Source organism: Stegostoma tigrinum, chromosome 6 (genome assembly GCF_030684315.1).
Source record: "Stegostoma tigrinum isolate sSteTig4 chromosome 6, sSteTig4.hap1, whole genome shotgun sequence".
In the NCBI taxonomy this organism is placed as follows: domain Eukaryota; kingdom Metazoa; phylum Chordata; class Chondrichthyes; order Orectolobiformes; family Stegostomatidae; genus Stegostoma; species Stegostoma tigrinum.
The window spans coordinates 21,386,063-21,409,344 of record NC_081359.1 but is presented as its reverse complement, the minus strand read 5'-3'; the positions used below and the strand labels follow the sequence as shown (position 1 = coordinate 21,409,344).

The 23,282-nt window shown below is 38.8% G+C and overlaps 1 protein-coding gene across 5 annotated transcripts in view; it reads left to right on the top strand.

The window, feature by feature from the left end:
- The window catches only part of LOC125453357 (protocadherin-9), a 701,801-nt gene extending 679,071 nt beyond the window's left edge, over positions 1-22,730 (top strand). For all 5 annotated transcript variants that reach the window (XM_048532820.2, XM_059646482.1, XM_048532816.2 and 2 more), the window contains one exon: positions 19,142-22,730. In XM_048532820.2, the coding sequence (XP_048388777.1) occupies positions 19,142-19,518 (377 nt within the window). In that variant the 3' untranslated portion in view covers positions 19,519-22,730. The remainder of the gene's footprint in view (positions 1-19,141) is intronic.
- Positions 22,731-23,282: the final 552 nt, after the last annotated feature.

Sequence of the window (23,282 nt, the reverse complement as noted above, 5' to 3'; positions counted from 1 at the left end):
GGATTTGATCAAGAGCAAATATTTGGGAATCAAATAAATTGCTACGTACTATTGAAGAGAGAAAGATAGCCAAGTACAGACATTGGGAATGAAGACCCAACAGCCTTGTCCTGATAACAATTGATAGAGAAATTTAGGGTAAAAGAAGAAGCAGCAGATGAGTGCATAATGTTGAGGGAACATTGAAGAATGTCAAAAACCAATCAAGATGATGACAATGGTTACATTAAGGCTAGGAAGCAACTGTGTTCCTCAAGTTAGATAAATTCCCTAATTATCTGAAAAAAAAACACAGGTTCCCAATTTCTTATGAAATGTTAGAGTTTAGGGTTTGGAACATGGTCAGATCAGGGTGTATCCCAAATGCAGACCACTGTGCATGTATTTAATATGAGCAGTGATGTGACAATGCCAAATGATCTGAAGCCTCATTATACCAACACTGATGAGATTCAGCATCTGTTTGATGTTGCTTGCATAGGGAATCCAGTGAGGGTCAGTGAAGTGGGAGTAGTTTGGCGAGGAGTAAGGTGAATTTCAACAGTTGGTGGTTTTCATGTACAGAGGTGCTCCCTGAGCTGTTTGGTGCCTGACCAAACCAAATTCACGATGCTCAGTGCAGTCAGTCCAGATTCACAAGGGGCCTGAAACAGGTCATAACCAGCAGATTAGTTTATACAGTGGGTCTGATGCCAGGTCAGGTGAGAGTTCCGGATGATTACCAAAAAGACAAATAAAAACAAAACTGATAAAGTTTTTGATGGGCAGTATGAGAGCGCATGACTACCATCTGAGTTCCTGTCAGAACGCCATTCTCCGCCTCTAAAATGGACATGGTGTCATGTAATTGTGGGGTTTTGATGAATGCAAGTTTTCTTTTTTCTGCACAGCTCCCTCACAGTTTGTGAGTATCATGATAATGAAAATAAAAAGAAGCACATGGAACTAGCACATACTATGCAAAATGTCTATGTGATACCCTCAATCCATTATAAAGACATACAGAATATTTACTTTGCTGTCACACCAAGTGAGTGCCAAATTGTTCAGTCAGCTTTCTGCTTTTCCCAATATTTCTGTCTACTTTTGCTGCACTAGGTGGCAGTCTCTTTCACTACATAACTGATAAATCTAAAGTAATTTCTTCTAAAAAATAAATTTAGTTATTTGTTTTCCAGCTGTAATTCTGCTGCCTTACCCCCCACCCCCTGTAGTTTAACGCAAGGAGGTTCTCAATAAGTAGCCCATTGATTCCTTGGAGCATTTCCATCCCCTCCCAGCCCTTAAGTGGCTGTTTTTATATACTGAAAGAGGTTTGGAGGGAACAATTTCGAGATTTTGTTGTTCAGATTGCTGAAAGCTCTTTGCCAATGTAATGAAACTGTATTCAGAGGGATCAGGGTACTGAGTCATCTTGCTTAGTAGTACAGATTTGGGGTATTATTGAAAAAAAATTGTTTACATGATTTCAAAGTGAGCAAAAATATATACTGCATGAGAGATGGGTGATGATCGGTTGGCACATCTTATCAACTTCGTCTGGTCAAGGTGTTGCCATGTGGAGTGCACCAGGAAACTACTGCTGTCATGTAATGCAAATAAAAATTGTTGCTCCATTTGAAATTTGGCATTCTTGCATTTAATTTGACTGCAAGGTGATAAACTTTGATAATATTTCTCCTCTTTCTGCACAGTTAACAGAATCCCCTGGTATAAATCAAGTAGCTGTATTTTGATATTATACAGTTTGGTCAGACCACATCCAGAGTGATATGTCCAGTTGTCAATCCTCCTCATATGACTTTGGAAAAGATCCAGTGGAGAGCTCCAAGAATAAGTACTGGATTAAAGAACCAGTTCAGGTCAACTTAAGGATCTCGGTCTATTCACTTTAGAGTAATGTAGTCTTAGTGTTAATCTGATGGAAGTCATTAAAATAATTAAAAGGCTGGATAATGTCTACACTGATGGATTATTCTAGTTCAACAGATTGGGGAGGAGGGGGTGACATGAGTTTAAGATGTGTAACACTGGGAATAGATTACATCTAGGTGGTTCTTTTTCCGGAGGCTGGTTGTAGTTTCAGCTGATGTGATGGGTGCCAAATCTCACTGTTTGCAAAGAGATTTACTGTTTCATGACTTGAGGATAAATTATATCATATGAAAAGTAATTTGTCCATAACATTTCCTTGACCGATTAAGTTCACTTGAAGAGGATTTGATTGACAAAGTTCCCAATTCAAATATGAGCAAATATTCAAGCATCAGTAACTGAGCATTTATAGGGGCAATTTAAGTCTGAATTTTGGACAAAGTTACGTTTGTTTTGTTCTTTTAAGCAAGGTGAAACTGATGTTACATATTACTTAGGGTAGAGAATTGGATTCTTGGAATCACGAAAACTATTGCAGAACGTGACAAGGTGGGAGTAGAATTAAATGGAATTAAGGCAGTTTCACATAAATAGCTGTTTCTGCCTTAAACAGAGTGGCTTCTTAAAGACAGCAAGTGTGAAAATCTTGAAGAATTGTATTACTAATGTGCTGCAGAATATCGATGTCCTTTAAGACAAAATCAGTCTAACTTGTTTTCGCCAAAACGTTTTTTAAAATGCCACTCTTGGGGGGACAAAACAGCTACACGCGAGCTTGCGAGCATCATCTATTCGTGCAGCAGAGACTGAAAGACGTTTCCGGTAAGATTAAGCTATTAGTAAAACTCATCACCGATGGAGACAGCTTTAGTCACGTGAGCAAAAGAACCCTGTTTTACTTTTCAGACTGATATGGCCCATGTGCAGAGAGAGAGAGAGAGAGAGAAACACACTACACTGGCACCAGCGACCAACAGCAGGCAATATAATTTTGAAAGAAGAAATCTTTGGCTAACTCACTTGCTGCCCTTTCCCTTGTGGCAGTCAAGCCCACATAACACTCCCCCACAGCTTCCCCTAAGACTGCTATATAGCAAATTGACGTTAAATAGGCAAAACTCAAAATCCATATTTAAACTAACAGAAATTTTATTTCACCCCTTTCCCCAGCAGGATAACATTCATGTCAGGTTTTTTTTTGTTAATTAAATATAAAAAGCTACCTACTTTACACCATTGAACTATTTGTCTTCCAGCCCACTCGAATCATTTTGCTTTTAAAAAGATGACATTTACTGAACTGTTCGCTCAAGAAGTTAGTTCTCACACTGTAACAAATAATGAGTTTCCTCGGTGTAGTTGTTGCTGGTCTCTAGAGGTGAAGTCCTCGGAGTAGCATCATTGCGGTCAAAAGCCCAGAAAAAAGGCCATCAATTATTAGCCAAGAATCGCGGGATTTTAACAGCACCATCTCGCATATTTCTTCAGTCGGGTATTAAGCCAATTACAGAATTTGGAAATGTAAATAACTGATGATAATGATAAGCTTTGCGCACACTTCTGGCGAAACCGTTTCAGTGTTTTGCTAATTTCCGAGAGCCAGTGTGCTATTTTCTCTGACAGGCAGCAGACCACAACGGGAGTGTGTCGGTGTAAGAGTTCCGCTGTCCTGGCCTGATACAGTAAGTTGGCGTTTGCCGATTTGTGAGTGATGCAAAGACACCGAGAGAGGGGGGAGCCCTTCCGTGGCCAGCTTTGGCTTGAGCTATTTGATCACGAAGATTACATTGCATGGACTGCTGTCAAACGATGGTTTCTGAAATTTGAAAAGATCAGCAATCAACAGCAAATCGATGACTGTAATGACGCCTTCATTACGTAGATATCATATTCCTTGTTCCGACATTCATTAACTTATTTAATATTTAAACTCATCTGTTGGACTCGGAGAGGAGAGTAAGTCTTCCACAAATCTATCCCATGTTTGATTAAAAATGTTTCTTTTACACAACATGAACAGTGTACCAACACTGAGAGTGCTCTTTTAATTCTCCGCAGTGACATTGGAGACACTTCACGGCCGAAGCTGCAGCTGGGATCATAACCTGACAGCAGTTTGCAAAAGGAACGTTTAGGCCATACATATTAAATCCTATCGTTTAAGTAGGACCATATCAATGCACAATGTACAACAGTTCTAATTCTTTTTGCAGCTAAATATTTTGTTTGCTTTATTGGCACATATTGCTCGTTAAAACATTCTGGAAAAAAAATTGTCACAAATTACACATGCATTGATCACAGACGGCCCGATCAGAATCCTGGTGCTCAAGGTCGGTGAAAATAGGACTGAGCCAATTCCTCCCCGTTTCCTTCCTGGTGCTGCCCCGCATTAAGATGTTGTTTCAAACCGGTGAGCTGCATCTGCATTAGAGGGCAGTTATAAAAATATCCTGAATAAAAACTGGAAGAACCGCGGATGCTGGACATCAAAATAAAAAAAAAGCACAATTACTGGAAAAGCTGAGCAGGTCTGGCAGCATCTGTGGACAGAAATCGGAGATAAGGTTTCGGGTCCAGTGACCCTTCCTTAGAACTAATGGTAGTTAGGAAAATGCCCGCGGTTTTTATGCAGAAGATAGGGAATGGGGCGTGGATGTGTGTCATGGCAGATGATGTGATAATGTGTTGGGTCTGGGGTAACGACAAGGGACAGCTCAAGCCCTAAAATTGTTGAACTCCATGAGTTCCGAAGGCTGTAGATTTCCCAAGTGGAGAATGGGGTGCTGTGTTTCCAGCTTGTGCGGAGCTCCACTGAAGAATAGCAGCGAGCTGAGACGAAGATGTTGGCCAGGGAACAAGGTGATGTGTTAAAGTGGAGGCAACAGGAAGCTCAGGGTCTTTTTTTTTGCACACACAATGTAGGCGTTTTGCGATGCAGTCAAAATGTCCTTGTTGCATCCAGTCCACACTATCTGTAAGATCTGGTTCCCAAACACAATTTTATATTTTGGTAATTCCTTTGATGCAAAAAGAATCTAAAGGAACTTAACAGGAGTATTATGAAACATATGGGGGTGCTGGGAAAGCAAAAAGATGTTAGTTGACAAAATTAAATGTTTGGCTCAAAGCAATGTGTTTTAATGAAGTCTTAAAGGAGCAATATGTTGTAGACAAATTGAAAAGTGTTGGGAGGATATTCTTAAGCATGTGGCTTAAGCAACCAAAAGCATATTCATGGTGTTTCTCAGTGGAACCTTGTGTAGGTCAGTGAGTCCATAGGAGGTAGAGTAACTGGACTTGTTGCAAGTTCAGACACAGGCAACATATTTAGATAACCTCTAAATTTATGGAGGAAGGCACATGAGAGACCAGTCCGGAGTACTTTGCAGTTGGGCATTTCAGAAGCAATGTAAGCACAATAAGGGTTACAGCAGCAGATGAACTAAAACAGGCACAAAGTCAACTGATGTTACCCAGGTGGTGATAGATAGTTTCAGTGATGCCATCAATAAATAGTAAGAAATTCACCACAGGATCAAGTAAAGGAGGGTGTGCCAGTCTCCACATGAGTGGATGTAAAACCCATCAGCAGGATCCCAGTTAAAGATGTCCAATGACTACACATGCACAGGTCAAGTTGAGATACCTGCTCCAATTTATCTTTGACCAATTTAAACGAATAACACCCATCCTTATTATGTCACATGTGACCTTTCATTTTGTATAATGGAGTTAATGATTAAAAACCAATCCATTTGGCCTTAAGAAGGTACAATGTGGCTCTGGGATAATTTTCTTTTCCCAGTTTGCGTACTATGGTGATGAGTTCTATAACTACAGCTCAGTAAGATCAGCGCATGGGAAATCGCGAGGAGACAATAGCCTCAGCTACAAAGATGGTCTTGGTTTGAGTCGATATTTTCTAAAGCACCAGATCAAAGATTTTATTACCTGCCTCTGGAGCAGTTGGGACTTAAACCCAGGCCTCCTAGCTAAAAACAAAAGGATGCTACCACAGCAACATAAGGATCCAACAGATTTATTCAATAGATTAATTTGGTGTTAGTTGTACCCAGGTGATGGGTATTAATTGGGCAATCACCTGGGCTCAATCATATATGGGAGTACAAGGGACTTTTGTGACATAGCAGATCCAGCCAGTAAATATATCATAATACATCCAAATGAATTGATTTAATAAATGTTTTGATATATGACAGTTGATTGAAAGAAGGCCAATTAGTTGGAGGTGTGTGATATATCATGTACCTTTAAGTGTATGAAGACTAGACTCCAAGATCCTGTCCTTTATTGTTTAATTTTACAAGAGCCTGGACTTAAGGTCCTATTGCTGAAAATGTGCCAAATAGCCTCACAGGTGTTTTGTGCTGGCAAAGGAAGAGTATGTGTTTATGGTCTGCTTTCCAGCATGTAAACATAATGTGAGTGATTGGTTTAACTGTTATGTTCAAATGGCATTGGTATCCAACAAGCAACTTCCCTGTGACTGAAAGAAAAGGAGTCCATGATTTTAAAATAAAGTATTGATGCTGAAGAGGAATATTAAATGTTTTAACTTTCAGAAAACAACAATTTATTACTGGGATAACAAAGTGTGGAGCTAGATGAACACAGCCGGCCAAGCAGCATCTTAGGAGCACAAAAGCTGACGTTTTGGGGCTAGACCCTTCATCAGAGGGTGAAGGGTCTATCTGATGAAGGGTCTAGGCCCGAAACGTCAGCTTTTGTGTTCCTGAGATGCTGCTAGGCCTGCTGTGTTCATCCAGCTCCACACTTTGTTATCTCGGATTCTCCAGCATCTGCAGTTCCCATTATCTCTGATACAATTTATTACTGACCCGACAATTACAAACCGTATAAAAGATTTGTTTCATATATGAATGTTCCCACTGAATATACTTTCCTCCATCAGCTGATGTGAGTGAAAGACGTCTTTCATTGTGTGGCATAGAGAAACCCAGATCAGGTAATTGACTGAAATAAAATGTACTGGTAGTATTCTATCAAATAAGAGTTGATGACAGCCAACTAAAAATGGCACATTTTCCTCAGTTTATCTGTCACTGTGTATTGATATCCTCTCTGCTGTCACACTGTTACACTAATGCGGCTGCCAAAAAGACAGTAAACACTTTACCGAGATGGAAACAAAGTAATTAGGAGCAGGAGTAGGTCACTTGGCCCTCCAACCAGCTCTGTAATTAATTATCATCATAGCTGATCATCCAAATCTGTATCTTGTTCCTGCTTTCTCCTCGTGCCCTTTAATCCCTTCAGATCCAAAAACTATAACTCATTCTTGAAAATCTTCAATGTATGACCTTGACTACTTTCTGTGGCAGAAAATTCCACAGTTCACCACATTCTGGGTGAAGAAACGTTTCCTGTTCTCAGTCCTAAAAGACATACGCCATATACGTGAACTATGATCCCTGCATTTGGAGTTCCTAGTCAGCAAGAATATTCTTCCAATGTTTACCCTTTTTGGTCCTGTTAGAATGTTGCAGGTTTCTAAGAGATCTCCCCTCATTCTTCTAAATTCTAGTGAACACAATCCTAACCAATTCAGTCTCCCTCCATACGTCAGTCCTGCCATCCCAAGTATCTTTTTTGCACTCCATCTGTAGCAACAATAATCCTTCCTCAGGTAAGGAAATCAAAAGTGCTCACAAGACTCCAGGTGTGGATTCTCCAGGACGCTGCACAATTGCAGCAAGACATCTTGTACTTGAATCTTACTTTTAAAGCTACACAGCGTTTGCCTTGTTCATTGCTTGCTGTGGAAAACACACTTACTTCCAGTGATTGGTGCACAAGGAAGCCAAGCTCTTTTGCATCTTCCCCATTCCCAATCTATTGCCACTAGGATAGTAATGTGCCTTCCTGTTTTTGCTGTCAAAGTGGATAACCTTGCATTTAATTACATTATTGCAGTATTGTGTTGCAGTACAAACAGTATTATAATATAAAGTAGCCCAGTAAATCATTGTGCATTGGCCACGGCTCAGCTGGAAGCACTTTGGCACAAAGACAAAGTTGCTCGAAAAGCTCAGCAGGTCTGGCAGCATCTGTGAAGGAAACACAAAGTTAACATTTCAGGTCTGGTGATCCTTTCTCAGAACAGAGGAAGGGTTCTGAGGAAGAGTCACCAGATCCAAAACATTAACTCTGTTTTTTCCTTCACCGATGCTGCCAGACCTGCTGAGCTTTTCCAGAAACTTTGTTTTTGTTCCTAGTTTACAGCATCTGTAATTCTTTCAGTTTTTTATTTGGAAGCTCTTTGGTTCTGAGTGAGCAGGTTGTGGTTCCAGAGCTATCTCTGGATACCTGAACTCAAAATATGACCTGTTGCTCCAGTTCCAGGATTAGGGAGCATATCATTTTTGTGGATGCCATCTTTGAAATGAGTTGATAAATTCAGTGACTGTCTGCCCTGGATGGAATACAAGGGCCTCAGGGAATGAGAGGAAGGGCATTCGTTCCCCTGTTCCTTGTCTAATATTCATTACACAGTTGTCATTTAAAAATAAATGATCTAGTCATTATCACATTGCTGCTTATGGGAGTTTGCTGCAAGCAAATTGTTGCTTTTCCTATGTTACAACAGTGACGACACTTCAAAAGTATTTCAAATGGTCATAAGGCATCTGAGGCATCCTGAGGTTGTGAAGGGTACCATATAAATGAAAGTCTTTCTGTCTTACAAAACCTCACCACAGCTGCAGCGATAATACTTGTGTGAAACTTGAGTCAGTTGAACAACAGGGAGTGGTCTCATACCTTGACAACAAAGTGATGATGCCATTTTGCATTTCAACTGGTTCTCTGTTATCTGAAAAATACTGTTGGTATTTGTGTTTTTTTATCACATTATTACATCTGTTGTCCAAATTTTGCTTTGTCTGAGGATCTTGAAAATTGGTATTTTCAACATATTCTCACTGAATATTAAAAACATTGACAACTGATTGAGGTGGCACGGTGGCTCAGTGGTTGGCACTGCTGCCTCACAGCACCACGGGTCTGGGTTCAATTCCACCCTTGGGTGACTTTCTTTGTGGAGTTTGCTCATTCTGCCTGTGTCTGCATGGGTTTCCTCCTACAGTCCAAAGATGTTCAGGCTAGGTGGATTGGCCATGTTAAATTGCCCGTATATGTTCAGGGATGTGTAGATTAGGTGGAATATAGGGGGATGGGTCTGGGTGGGATGCTCTGAGGGTTGGTGTGGATTTGTTGGGCGAAAGGGCATGTTTCCACACTGTAGGGATTCTATGATATTAATTTTAGGCTGTTGTTTTAGACATGTTGGCTTTTTGTAAGTGACAGTTTTGTCTGTTGTTAGAATGAAGAAAAATATGTGTGTTATAATGAAGTAAAATTAGTGTGACACCTGTAATTTGGCTCACAAATGGAGTATCTATGGGATACTTTTAATGTGACTTATCATTTCCTTGTAATAAATTAATCAGATCATTTTAACAGTAGTTTCGAAAAATAACATCAATATGTTTAATGGGGCACCAAATAATTTCATGAAAGGGACAAAAATAGATAGTTATGGGGTACAGGGTTAAATGAATTAATGTGAGCAGTATCTGAAATAGAGCATTAGGCGTCTTAGGTGGAGCGTGAACACAGGCATATCGTTGTTGAGTCAAATTGGCAGGTTCTCTGCTATCAATACTTGTTGGAACTTTTTAATAAGGCAACGTGAATCAAAAAGGTATAAAATACCAATAGTTCAGCTTTGTTTCCATGTTTTGTGAAATCAGATCCTTGTAGGTCAGCAATTAAGAAGCTCAGATATTTCTAAGATTTATAGGGCATTGATGGACCAACTTTGAAAAGCAGGCAATCATCCTGCCAGCAATCATCTTCAGCTGCTCAGTGTAGATCAATAAAGTGGCCATTTAGTTAGGGGCTGTAGAAAGAAGTGAGAAGAAACACTCAGCTCTTTCAGAACAGAGAGGATGATCGCTTTTGTGCAGAGGAGTTTGTGTTCTTTTCAGTTTGCCCTACAAGGTGAACAAGTATTCAATCTGTAGAGTCTATGGGTGAGAAAATCACAACTTTAAAGTGCTATCAAATGACTGAGCAGGTGTCTTCTTCTGCTTTAAGCCGTCTATGTGCCAAACCAGGAGTTTTATACAATTTATCTGATTGTGTTGGACAAAATGAAAAGGTGATTGAATTGTAATGAAGCTACAAACTCTGCACAATTATGTATAGGATTGGGCTTCCACAAAGCTGTCATATTATTTACTCATTAGTGGATAAATGAAGCTTTCTTGGAAGCGACAAAATTGGCTTTCAGGTTTGCAGCAGGCATTCACATATGACGATAATAAAACGTGTGATCTCTTCCTAATATCAAGAATTGTCGAAGGCTGTCAGTGCATATAATTGATAGCATAGCAAGAATCTTCTCCCAAGCAGTTATTTATAATTCTAGACATGCCAATTCTTTTCGACTCAACAATTGGAAATAATATAGATGAAAAGATAAAGTTACTTGTCACCATCAGAAGACAAGTGTTTGCTAAAAAGAAAGAGTTTTCAGCTCTTCTCCTGAGACAGTCTCTGAGGATCAAAGATGACATGCTTCGACTCTAGTTCAATTGGTTCTAAAATGTGTAATTGGTCCAAAATATAATTAGCATATTCTGCCAGACGTGGGGCAATTGCTGCTAGAAGAGTCGAGTAGGTGAGTTGTTTGTATGTTCTCTGCATAGCCTTTACTTTAACTCTGCATGTTCCGATAAAATCTTTAGAGTATCTTTGTTGCCTTCCATTCGATCAATTCCAATCTCAGGTCTTCCGTGAGTCAGTGCAGATCTTCTTGGATGTCTTGATGACTTCTCAGAGGTGCTACTGTCTCCTCCTGGTAGTAGTTTCATTTCTTTCTGTGTAGAGCAGTTGCATCAGAAGCCTGGTGTTGGACGTATAGTAGACCTGTACCAACAAACAGAGCTAGTTCTGAGTCTCATAAACCGGGTGAACAGTTAATCTGTTTTAATGGTGTTTACCAGGACATGTTGTTACAACCTCATGGGGAAAACTGAATAGCCAAATGACCCAATTTGCAGAATGCTGTCCAAAATGAAGAATCTATTAAAAGTTTCCATATTGCATAGCTTTTACTCTAACACAGCTCAAAACCAACACAAATTATGCATGAACTAACAGGCAAATGATGATTCATAGAGTCATACAGGATAGAAACAGACCCATCAATCCAACTCATCCATGCTGACCAAGTTTTCCAAGTTAAACTATTCCCATTTACCTGTGTTTGTCCCATAGCTCTCCAAACCTTTCCTAATCATATACTTGTCCAAATGACTTTGAAATGTTGTAACTGTACCTGCATCTATCTCTTCTTCTGAAAGTTCCTTCCATATATGCACCACCCTCTGTGTGAAAAAGTTGCCGCTTGGGTCCTTTTTAAGCTTTCCCCTCTCACCTTAAACCAATTAAAAGGTAAAGTGTGGATTCAACAAAGACACATTTCACAATCATGCATAACACTCCCTACTGAAATGTTGCGCCATATAACAGCACAGTTCACAACTCCTGTTTTTGTTCATTCTCAGGGGAGCCCTATCTGACAATAACTTTTACCTTTAAGTTTCTTGGATAAGATTATTATTAGCAAAACACATTTCTAGGAGCCCTCTCTCTGTGTCCCATATCTGTCTTAGGTCTGTAGAGTCCTGATGGTGTAGCTTCCTGTAATTACTTCTCAAAAAATTAACCAATACGGTCTCAATTCACAGTTCTGGGCAAACACCAGCTCACTGGCATCTTTGAGTCATTCATACAGCTTTCTCAGTTTTGGATCTTACTGACCAGTTCACTTGTGCCGCAAAGAGCTCCTACCTACTGCCAGAAACAGTAACTGAACTCTTCCTGAGAGTGATTTGTTTCTTTGTCTGGCAAAAATCCAATGTTCCTCCTTCTGTCCCTGTTCCCTTGTGTCTACGTCTGTGCACTGATGCCCTTCATCCTCCAGCTCCTCTGCTTGCAGCTTTTCTTTCTGTTTGTTTGCCACATAGCTTCTTTTGCAACATCCTTCCTGTTACTGCTTTTCAAGTCAAAGGTCACCCAGGTCGCATGAGCAAGTATTTCTTGCAATCCAAGAAAGTTACAATGATCCCTTTACAACTGACGCAAATTCTTAAAGAAGCCCATGCAAACATTTTTTAAAACATTTAGATATTCCACACACCTTTTAAAGAAATTACAAATTATCCTTAATGTTTTGCATGAGGTATCACAGTGTAACCAATTCTCTGCTCTTCTTCATGGGATCTTTCACACCTGCCTGAGACAGAAACTTACTTAATGCCCTACTGGAAATAGGGCACCTCTGACAATCTCAGCACTATCTCAGTACATGTTTGAATTAAATTAGTCCTGGACTGATGCTTGAACGTGCAGCCTTTGGCTCAGAGGCAGTTATGACCAAAATGTAATGACAACTTCAATCCACAATCAGCAGATACAGTGCTATCTTTCAATATCTAGATGCTTTCTTACAAACCTTTCAATTACATAGTCTTTCAGAAGCATCACAATAACCCTGTGCACTAAAGTGTTGTTCCAAGTTTGCTTTACAAATCATTACTTGTGAACATATTCTTGTATACATTAAGAATCTTATTTATAGCTCTTTGTTCATAAACAGAATGTTCAAAAACATCAACATAAATAGCCAATCAAATCTAAAATTCAATCTTATAGAAAATACAAATTTCCCCCCAGAAGATCTAAGTTACATTCATTGCAGCAGATATGATTTATTTCGATTCTGGGTGGAGGCTATTTTTAACGTAACTTTTTTTGTCCAATTAGTTTCACCTGCTCTAGGCCCAATGATTTGAAAATTAATCATAAAATTCAGCGTCTTGCATCTGGAAGGTTTCGTTGGTGCTGTCATTTTGAGTCTGAGAGCCACACCAACCTTCAAACACGTTTACATTAGGTGTGAATATCACAAATCCAATAATAATCTTTCTGGCATCTCATTAAGGGTTGTAATTTCACACCCATTTTGATTGTATTAATAATTTCCATTGATTCTGTCACCGAAAAAAAAAGATAGTTTAAAAAAAGCAATAAGGTTCAAATCTCTAGCAGCATAAATAATGATAATGAAAGCAGTAGGTTAAATGATAGGAACTCACAGCAGAGTGCTTCCACTAGTACTGTAGATGTTCACACAGGTTTCCCTTTATGACAGACTCTCATTTTATCCTACCTGGAATCAGGAGTTGTTGATCCCAAGGCCAGATTAATTGTAAAAGCGAATGAGAAACTAATAACTGAAAAAATATAGACTGAGAATAATAATGTAATGACATCATTTGGTCACACTATGCAGCCCAAGTAATAAGAACTAATTTAATTGTAATTATATCTATGATGAAAGTCTGTGTCTCAGATTAGAGTCTCCAAATTGTCAAATTTGATAATCCTAACCCTTAATTCCAACCAGCTCTAAATTGTACATTCCATCACTCGCAAGAAAAGTTATATTTTATCCCTAAAGAAAGACAAAAATAGTACAGCAACATGAAATTGAAAAAGACAGAAGCTCAGAGGATAATAAAATGTGAGGCTGGGTGAACACAGCAGGCTCAGCAGCATCTCAAGAGCACAAAAGCTGACGTTTCAGGCCTAGACCCTTCATCAGAGAGGGGGATGGGGTGAGGGTTCTGGAATAAATAGGGAGAGAGGGAGAGGTGGACTGAAAATGGAGAGAAGAGAAGATAGGTGGAGAGGAGAGTATAGGTGGGGAGGTAGGGAGAGGATAGGTCAGTCCAGGGAAGACGGACAGGTCAAGAAGTTGGGATGAGGTTAGTAGGTAGGAAATGGAGGTGTGGCTTGGGGTGGGAGGAAGGGATGGGTGAGAGGAAGAACAGGTTAGGGAGGCAGAGACAGGCTGGACTGGTTTTGGGATGCAGTAGGTGGCGGGGAAGAGCTGGGCTGGTTGTGTGGTGCAGTGGGGGGAGGGGACGAACTCAGAGGATAATCCTTACTTGTTACTGGCTGTTCAAAATGCCATTAGGAAACAGGTTTTGACTCTCAATTGTTCAAATTGTGACTTCTTGATCTTAGCTGGACTATCAAGGGATCACGAATGAGTATGTTCTGCTTTTCTCTCGGAACGTTAAAAATTTCAAAGCTCTTTCTTCATAGCATTTGGAGGGGAGTTTTGCAGTGGGCAGAACTATAGAACTGTTGTTGAGTTATGTAACGGTATATAATGTACAATTTATGGCAACTTAAAACAAGACAGATTCTTATTCATCTGTCTGTCAATAATACACAATCATAAGTGAGGTTTTAATTTACTTTAGAGGAGCGTCAAATGGCTATGCTTGTATCTTCTCCAAACACTGCAAAAATCAATGATGAAAGTTATGCTTTTTTACAAAAATATAGTATTTTTTAAAATGTCTTCCTTTTGTAAGTGTGATCAGCAAGAATAGCTCTGTTCCATTCATTTCTTATCCCTCTAGCCCTCTGTGGTTGAAGCGAGTTTTGTGTAAGTGAGTCTTTCTGATCCATGCTGTGCTCAGGTGGCTTTAAGGCAAGTTCCCTGGGGCACAGCTGGTTTCTTCATCCAGCAAAACCTTAATTCTCTTGATTTCTTCCCCTTGAGTACAACCTGAAGGGGCATGTGTGTATACTGACAATCCTGTTGCCCTGGAGCGACTTCCATTCCTCTGTCAAGCGTGAAATCAGGAGGCTCCCTTCAGAGTTAGATTTCAAGAGTAGTGGGCAATTTTATTGTCTATTGCGCAGCTGGAGTCTCACTGTTTAAACACTGCTTTCGAAACAGCTGGTGAAGCTGTGCCGACTAAGCTGTTGAACATAGCGAACGCATCAATGTCAATTATAAGCCTCGAAATCATTGCTGTCGATACTTGTGAACCCATGGTTGATTATGTTCCAATGTCACTTCTCAGCTATTTTAACTCAGCAGAGAGCACGGTAAACATATTTATTTGAAGTGGGAGCATTTGAAAATGTGCAAAGGAATTGTGGACAATAGGCAAACAGCAGTGGAATGAGACAAAATGGACAGATCTTGGTACAAGCATGATGGGTTGAATGTTATGGCTTTAAAATTGCTTCATTCAAATCGCAAAAGTATGATGTGTAAGTGTGCTAAGCATTATTTACTGATATCACTGGTAGTATTTTCCAGGCTCATAGTAAAAACGCCTAACCCTCCCTACTTTAATTTTCCACAAAGGATACCATTTCTTTTGAGCTCAAGGCACTACCAAAGAAATGCTTAAATGATTTGTTGGATGATAACCTTTGTGGCAATTAAACATAACATATTCATCAGGGCTGCCAATTGCTCTGCAAGCTCCATCAGTCATCCAGGGACATATCACAATTCACATACCTGTCAAACATGCTCAAGAATTTTACATTTTGGCAGAATTGCAGCACATTTTTTGGCCCAGGCAGGACCAACTAACCAGGACTAATATATATACAGGATGGTGTCGCTCACATGCATTTGCAGTTACCCACCCCTATCGTTAAGTAGATGTTGCCTGTCTCCTGTCACACTGATAGAACAAGTTATTTGTTAATTCAAGAGATGTGGCTTCATTGATTGCGTCAGTATTTAATGCCCATTGGCATTTAATGCTGCCCATTTGGTGTAGATGCATCCACAATGCTGTTAGAAAGGGGAATATAAAACAATCTGACTGATGTTTTCCATCTGTCAGAAATGATAATGTAAAGTGGTGCTTTCACTTGTACAGGAATTCAAAACGAAGAGCCATAAATATAAAATGGGAATTAATTCATTCATGCAATAAAGAATTCAAGAAAAAAATTTAATTCATCAGCAAGTGACAGGTATTTGGAACCTGCTACAGGGAATGTTTGAGGTGAATGGCATTGGTACATCAGGAGGAAACTAAATAAGCCGACAAAGGAGAAAGGACATCCTGATGGGGCAAGATGAAATAGGGCAGGAAGGAGTTTGTGTGGAGCAATAACTCAGGTCTGTAGGGCTGGACGGGTTTTTTTGTGCTGTAAATTTCTGTGTATAACTTCTTGAGAAGAATGAATGCATGACTGCATTATGATTCGAAACTAAGATCATCTAGCTTCAAATCTGGCACTCAGGTGATCAATCCTGCACCCCCATTTGCAGAAGACAATTGTTTGTTGAGCAATTGCCCTTTATAGAAACAGACACATTTGTTCTCCATCGTTAATCTACTACACCTTTACAACTCAAATCCCTGTTTTACTAGTAAGAACTGTACAGGATGAATTCCAAGCTGGACTTCTGTTCCCAAGAGGAGAGAGAAAGGTTAGCATGTTCTATAGCACATGGCCGTAAGATAAGCCAAATTATGAAATGATTGAAGCGGCAGCAAAATAATAGCAGATAATATTTGGATGAAAGCGACTAATTTGCACAGAGCAAGCTCTCACAAAGAGCAAAGTGATAATGATCAGATATTTATGATTTTATTTAGGAATATATATTGCCCAAAGACACTAAGGATGAGCCCCAGCTATTAGTTGTGCTCATGTCATGGATCGACTTACAACCAAATGTGAGAATAGACAATGCCTTGATTTAACATTTGGCTCTGAAAGGTGGCACCTCTGAAAATGTGTGAGAGGTATTGCTCTCTGAGGGTCAGACACCCTTTTACATCCTTTCTGGACTGTAAGTTGAAGTTTACAATCTTTTGAGTCAGAGCGTTAGCAAATATTTGAGCACATGTTCTTGACTCCTGCAGAGAAATCGGTCTGTTTTCTGACAGTTCATTTTGCAGATCTCATTAAGTAGATTGTAAAGTTAAGGGAATAGGATCACTCTCAACTCAAGCTTATCCCTGCCACACTTATAATGATTGAAAATTGGATTGCCTATTTCATCCTCAGATCTAGTGTCATTTCTGTCTTCTGAAGGCACTCAGAGCGATTGATTCCAAACAGCGTCAATGCAGTGTGTCACAGTTGGGGTAAAAATATGGGTCATCATTCTCAACATGCAACATCCAATTATTAATGTCTGAGCCTCTTCATGGTTTAAGCAACCGCTTAACTACAGTTTGAGCCAAGTTCAAGGCAACAATGTGGCATAAACAAAGTTATCTGGACTGGAACCATTTTATATGAAAATTCTGAAAACAGACAGCAGAGCCAGGCATCAAAAAACTCTGTATCTCTGTTTTAACTTACACTTGTATGAAAAGTTCCATGTATTGAACATTCAATGGTTGCCTATGATTATTCAGTTTTGAAAAGAAAAAGAGCTAGATGCAGAAATACACAAATTAAACATATTTCAAAAACTACTTTACAGATCAGGGGACAGAAAGAAAGGAACATGGATTTGTAACAGCAACGATTGCAAGTCTAACTCATCTTGTTTGCTAGTCATCTTTTCAAAAACTGAACTCTATGATAAAGCAAATCAGAGAAACAGATATTTTACCCATAACTCCATCAGATCTACATTTTTTTGCTGCTGCTCAGGATATCATTCACCAATTAAACAACTGTAGTCTCAGGTTGAAATCTAACACCAACAGGATCCGAGAAACTTTTGAACTGCATAACATTTATTCTTTATCACTGTACACACTTTTAAAAATTCTTGTACCTGTGTTTGTGTGTGAGTGCCTGATTTTAGCTTTCATAATTTTTCTTAGGCTTGGTTTATTATAAATTCCCTTGTTGTTCACTCAAGTAAATGTTATTCTCTTAAATTTCATTTTTTTGAAGTGTGATAGCTGCATGATATAAGATTTTTTTGTGACCAGGTTTAAAAAGAGAGGAGCTGGTTTACTTCTTCAAATCTGGATGTAACAAGAGTAAGGATAATTTTCCAGATTGTTACCAATGTAAGTTTTTTTTCATTTGCAGTAAGGCTACTATATTCCTACTTTCCAAAACTGCTCTCTTTCTTACTTTGTACGCCTCCTTTTGTATAAAAGCTCCCACATAAGACAGTCCTGTTCTAAATAGTGCCTATTGAAGCATATTTCTTTTAAAAGAAAGCAGAAGAAAATTTTCCTCAGGGTGATTGTGCTGAAAATATTTCTGAATACAAAATAATAAATACTGAGGTGCTTCTCTGTTTCTTTCAATAGTACTGATTCAAGCATTCTGTGATTAATTCATATGTGTCCATTTCCTTTCAATAAAAATGCATTCCATTGTTGTAAAACTAGCTTAGTATTTCAGCCGTTCTAATTAAGTTTAACATCAATGTCTGTTTTGCTCTTCCACTCTTCTTTACTCAGTGATCTCTCAGGACTTGTACCCTGCAGCCTGTTCTTACACAAAAGGAGCACGCATTTTGTCAATCTATTTTTCTACTTTTCCAGAAGTATTAGCAGGGTTGTGGATGACTGATTGGAAAACCTGGAGCCATTTTTGTATTTTTCATTTCAAAATTATTATGCAATATTATCTGTTAATGACAGCAATCTTGTATGAAATGCATGGTAGTGAAGCATCAATCATAACTGGTGAGCTTGGAAATGGCAGGAAACACTATGTTTCAACACACCTCAAATTTGGTTTTCCTTTAGTTTTGTGCTATGTTGTTTTGTTTTGTATTCATTGAATATATTTAATTAACAAGTAATGTGATTATGTAACAATATTCCTCCTAATTTTTTCAACCCATTTTCTTGCCAGTATGACTGCCAGACATCAAAAACTAAACGTTTTGGTTTATCTTTTAAATTTTTTTCCTGGACACAGTTAATGTAAAAGTTTGAAAAAAAAAGAAATTGTTGGAAAAGCTCAGCAAGTTTGGCAGCGTCTGTGGAGAGACGTTTCAGGTTCAGTGACCCTTCCTCAGGCCCTTCCTTAAACTAAGTTCTGAGGAAGGGTCACCGGACCCGAAACATTAACTCTGTTTTTTCCTTTCCAGATGCTGCCAGACCTGCAGAGGTTTTCCAGCAACTTCTATTCGTTCCTTCCTTAAACTTGCCTTGGTGTCATGCTATTTGGAATATGGCACTTTCATCAATTGTATTCTGAATGATTTGTTTGAGACTGTTCACATTCATTTCAATTAAAACCTTTGTCATTAGTAGAAGGAAAAGCCCTTTACCACACCAGTCCAAGCTGGTTTCAAATGCAGTGTTAAGCAGCATCTCAGGAGTATTTGATAATCTACATACAACAACACTGATGCATTCTTTATTTCTTCTCCATCCTTTATTTTCAGGTGATGTTCCACTTGGTCCAAGAGGGCTAGCTGAAGCAACAGAGATGTGCACTCAAGAATGCTTGGTCCTTGGCCACTCAGACAACTGTTGGATGCCTCCAGGGCTTGGTTCCTATCAGCAGCTCAAGTCCCCTCTCGCGACCTTTGGATCTCAGAAAGAATGGATTAAGAAAGATAAGATAGTGAATGGACATGCACTCTCAAGGGCCTGGAAGGAGGATGGGAACAGAAACCATTTTAATGACAGGAAACTGATTAGTGGCAATGAGGGACATTACACCACTGGGAACCAAATGACAGACATTCCTTTGGCCAGTCTGAAATCATACAACCATACACCAACATCCTTGGAGAAGCCTAAAGAACATCAGCTATGAAGAGTGCTTTTCCTTTACTTAACATTAACTCATGCAAGCCTGATTACAGGCTATAGTGGTAGAATATGCGAATCCTGTGTGTCAGAATTCTGTGTTACGGGTAGGCCTTTAGACCAGTGTTGCAGCAAGTACTTGAAGTTATTTGTGTTTTAGAATGATGAGGTTTGATCATTTCTGTAGTCCACTCGCTGTCAGTTCACATGCAAAAATGCAAAATATTGTGATTGATTAAGTGACTACCACAAGTATGTTGTTCCACCTGAACTGCATGTCAACATGATAATATACTGGTGGAATTGTCTCACGGTTGTGTCCTCAGAGCCACTGAGAAATGAGAGATGCCAACTGAAGCAGAAAGTGCAGGGGAACAAAATATTTCTTTTACTTGATATCGATTGCTGCTGATCCACTTTAAAAAAAATTTAAACAGGAGTGATATTGACCATGGCTACAAATGGACAAAACAAATGTCTCTCTTGTGCAGTAAAATGATCCAAGTGGACACTTCAACCAACACTCAAAGTGTTTGTAAATACAATAAATCTACTTTTATGTAATTATATCCTTCGCCAACAGTAGCAAAAAGCAGTGTTGCACAGTTACTTCCCTCCCCAGCTCTTCTCCTCTCTTTGTTTGTATAATTTTTGGGTTTATTTGTTGCTTCTTGTTGCTGACCTCCCAGTGAAAGTGATATGAGTGTTTGTGATCTGTCCAGGACCATTTTGTTTTCACAATCACAGAATATTTAATGTGTTGTGCCTTCATTATGTACTAAAACGTAATACTGGTTGCTGTGAGAGCTGGGCAAAACTCTACATCTAGTTATCTGTACATTTGTTCAATGCCTGGCAGGTACCAGCATCATGTTTACTTGTTACATGAGTACGAGGAAGTTTCCAACACAGCTTTTAACAGCATGTTTAAGCATACAAGAATCAATGCTTTTTTCAAAAAAAAGCAAAATTCAACAGTTTGGGCATGGAAAGCCAATTTAACAATCTGGTAGATAGCATGTTTTGCAGAATTGGCTGATTTACTTTTTTTTCAAATACATTCCAATAATAGTAACAGTGAGGGTAAAAAAAAACAAAAATGCATACAAAAAAAAGGAAAACTAAATAAAACAAGCAACCAAAAAAAACGAAACAAAGCCAGCAGTCATTTAAAAGCCGTAATTGCCCCCTTTTTGAGGGGGTAGGGGTTATTATTTACAGACCAATCATACCTACATGTAAAGTAATGAATACCTGAGTCTGCATCATAGAATCTGGGGTTGGATTTAAGCTGCAAAGTCCAGAAGCAGTGAAACACTACTTAATAACACAATTCAGTAATTCAATTTTCTTTTTAATTTGTATCCGCTGTTATGTATTTTAATACATATAGTGTACTTTTTATATGAGAAATCTGGGATTGTCATTGAGTATAACATATACAAAAAGGTCTGTGGTGTGAGCTTAACACAGTGATAGTAAATTGGTGCAAACATTATTGTGATGTAGGTTATATTTTAGGCACTGAAGCCACAAAATTCAAAAGAAAAGCTTGGAAATACAGAAATGTTTAGTACGCTGTATATATTACAATTGAATAACATTCCCCACCTCCTTAAGCCCTGCTAGTTTAATTTCATGATTGCTGATATTTCAGATACAGTTTTTTTTCCCCCTGTGTATTGATGTTAACACATATCTTTATTATATCTATATCCAGTAAAAGAGTCATTGAAAAATATTTTTAACTTAGGATACTTGTCAGGTAAAATTTTTTTTCTTAGAATATGTGCTAACAAAATGTCCACAGCATAAATGTAACTTGTAACTTAAATGTTAGAGCTCAACTCTAAATGTGTTTCCAATACTGAACTTTGAAATAAAGATAGCATGTTAACATGAAAATGGATTCACATGAAGTATAGTTCGTTAAAGGGGTAGCAACAGCGTTAAATGTTGAAAACATTTTGAACTCAGTAATGTATTTGGGTGCAAGTGCTTTAAAAACCTGCATTTATATTGGCCCTCTCATGACCTCAGGACATCTGTAATGTGCTGTACTGCCGATGAAGCACTTTTTTGAGGTGCAGTCACGTTGTGATGTAGGAAACCCAGCAGTCAAACTGCACACCCCCAGTTCTAAGACATTTGTGTCAGAACGACCAGAGGGATAAATATCGAACAGAACACCAAGAAAGTTGCCCAGGTTTTCTTCAGAATGGTAATCAACATAGGTTGTATACATCTGAAAGGCAGGTGAGGCCTTGATCTTTAAAACTTCTCAGCCCAAAGGTTACATCTCGGGAGCACTGGGATCATTTTTCTTGATTATGGTCAAGTTCAGAAAGCTGTCCAAAGGAGTGGGCCTGAATGGCTAAAGCGGAGAAAGGTTTTTTTTCCACAATACGGCCCCTGATTATAGGTTTTGCTAGTCCTTTTGAGGCGAGGGTACAGGCTGAGCTGGAGAGAAGCAAGCTAAAAGGTTGCGGGCATGAAGACAAAAGATCCATTAAGAGCAGCTTGATAACTTTCAAACTCGAGCAAAACATGAGAATCATGCTCTTGCATTATTCAGCCTTGGTGTCCAACAAATGGGGAATATTTATCTTTGAAAAAAAAAGAAATAACCAAAAATCTCTCCTGCAAAGGAAGAATAAAGATGTTGTCTTTGGGTGCTGCATTCCTAATGTCCTTCTGTATGCAATCAAAGTAATCTAGCAGGACAGGGATGCAATCCCATACACACACACACAGACACACACACACACACACACACACACACACACACACACACATGCATATATATATATATATAAATATAAATAAGATATACATAAATAATTTAAATATACATTGACTTACATGCTGGGCACTAGAAGAAAATATAAGATTCACCAATTTGTGCTTGTGCATAGCACGAAAAGATTAAGTCCCTGTTTTAAGTTTTGAAGATCAAAATGTTATACTTTGTATAAGCAGCTCATGTGTTTTTGGTTTTGTCAAACTGTTAAAATGTGGGTTGCAGATGATCTGCTTAGTCACAGTAAATTCTGTTGGTCTGCAAGAAGTGTTTTGATGAAGATGGCAAAAATATATGACAGTTATTCTTGTTACTGCATTGTTGGTTCAACGTTATTTACCGTTATTCTGCTCTGCAATAAATGTTTGACATTCTGTAATGTGTTGTATTATTCTATAAACTCATCACTAGATTTGAATCGTGCTACCCAGGTACAATGGTTCACATTAAACCTTGATATTCGTCAAATCTCAATTTGTCCATTATTACTAATCACTTCAAATGCCCTTCAGTCTCACGGTTTATTTTCTCCTTAAGGTAAAATTTGTGTCTCCTTTTCTCCAGTGTATTCTTTGTAACATTCTCCCTGGATTTTCAAATGTTCACAGGGTTGACACCCAGTGTGAGTGGGGAGGACACAGCAAAAATGAGGAGAGTATGCAGGGGGGCCCACTCATATATGATATGGGCCATTAATCTCTCTTAGGAGCCTGTTAACATGTGGAAAGGGTGACGCTATGATTTTCAAAGGCTCAACGATTGCCTAATCAACAAATTTTGTGAAGAACCCCGTGACATCCTGAGATCCTTTCTCCATTGCTGCATTGTTTAAAAAGATTTATTTTAGTGTTTTTTGTGGGTGAAATAAAGTGGGAGGAAGAAGCTCATCAGAAGTTTAAGTGTCTATTGGGATTCATGCCCTATTATGCTTTAATGTAATTTAATTCATTTATTCGGCCCACCTATCAGTT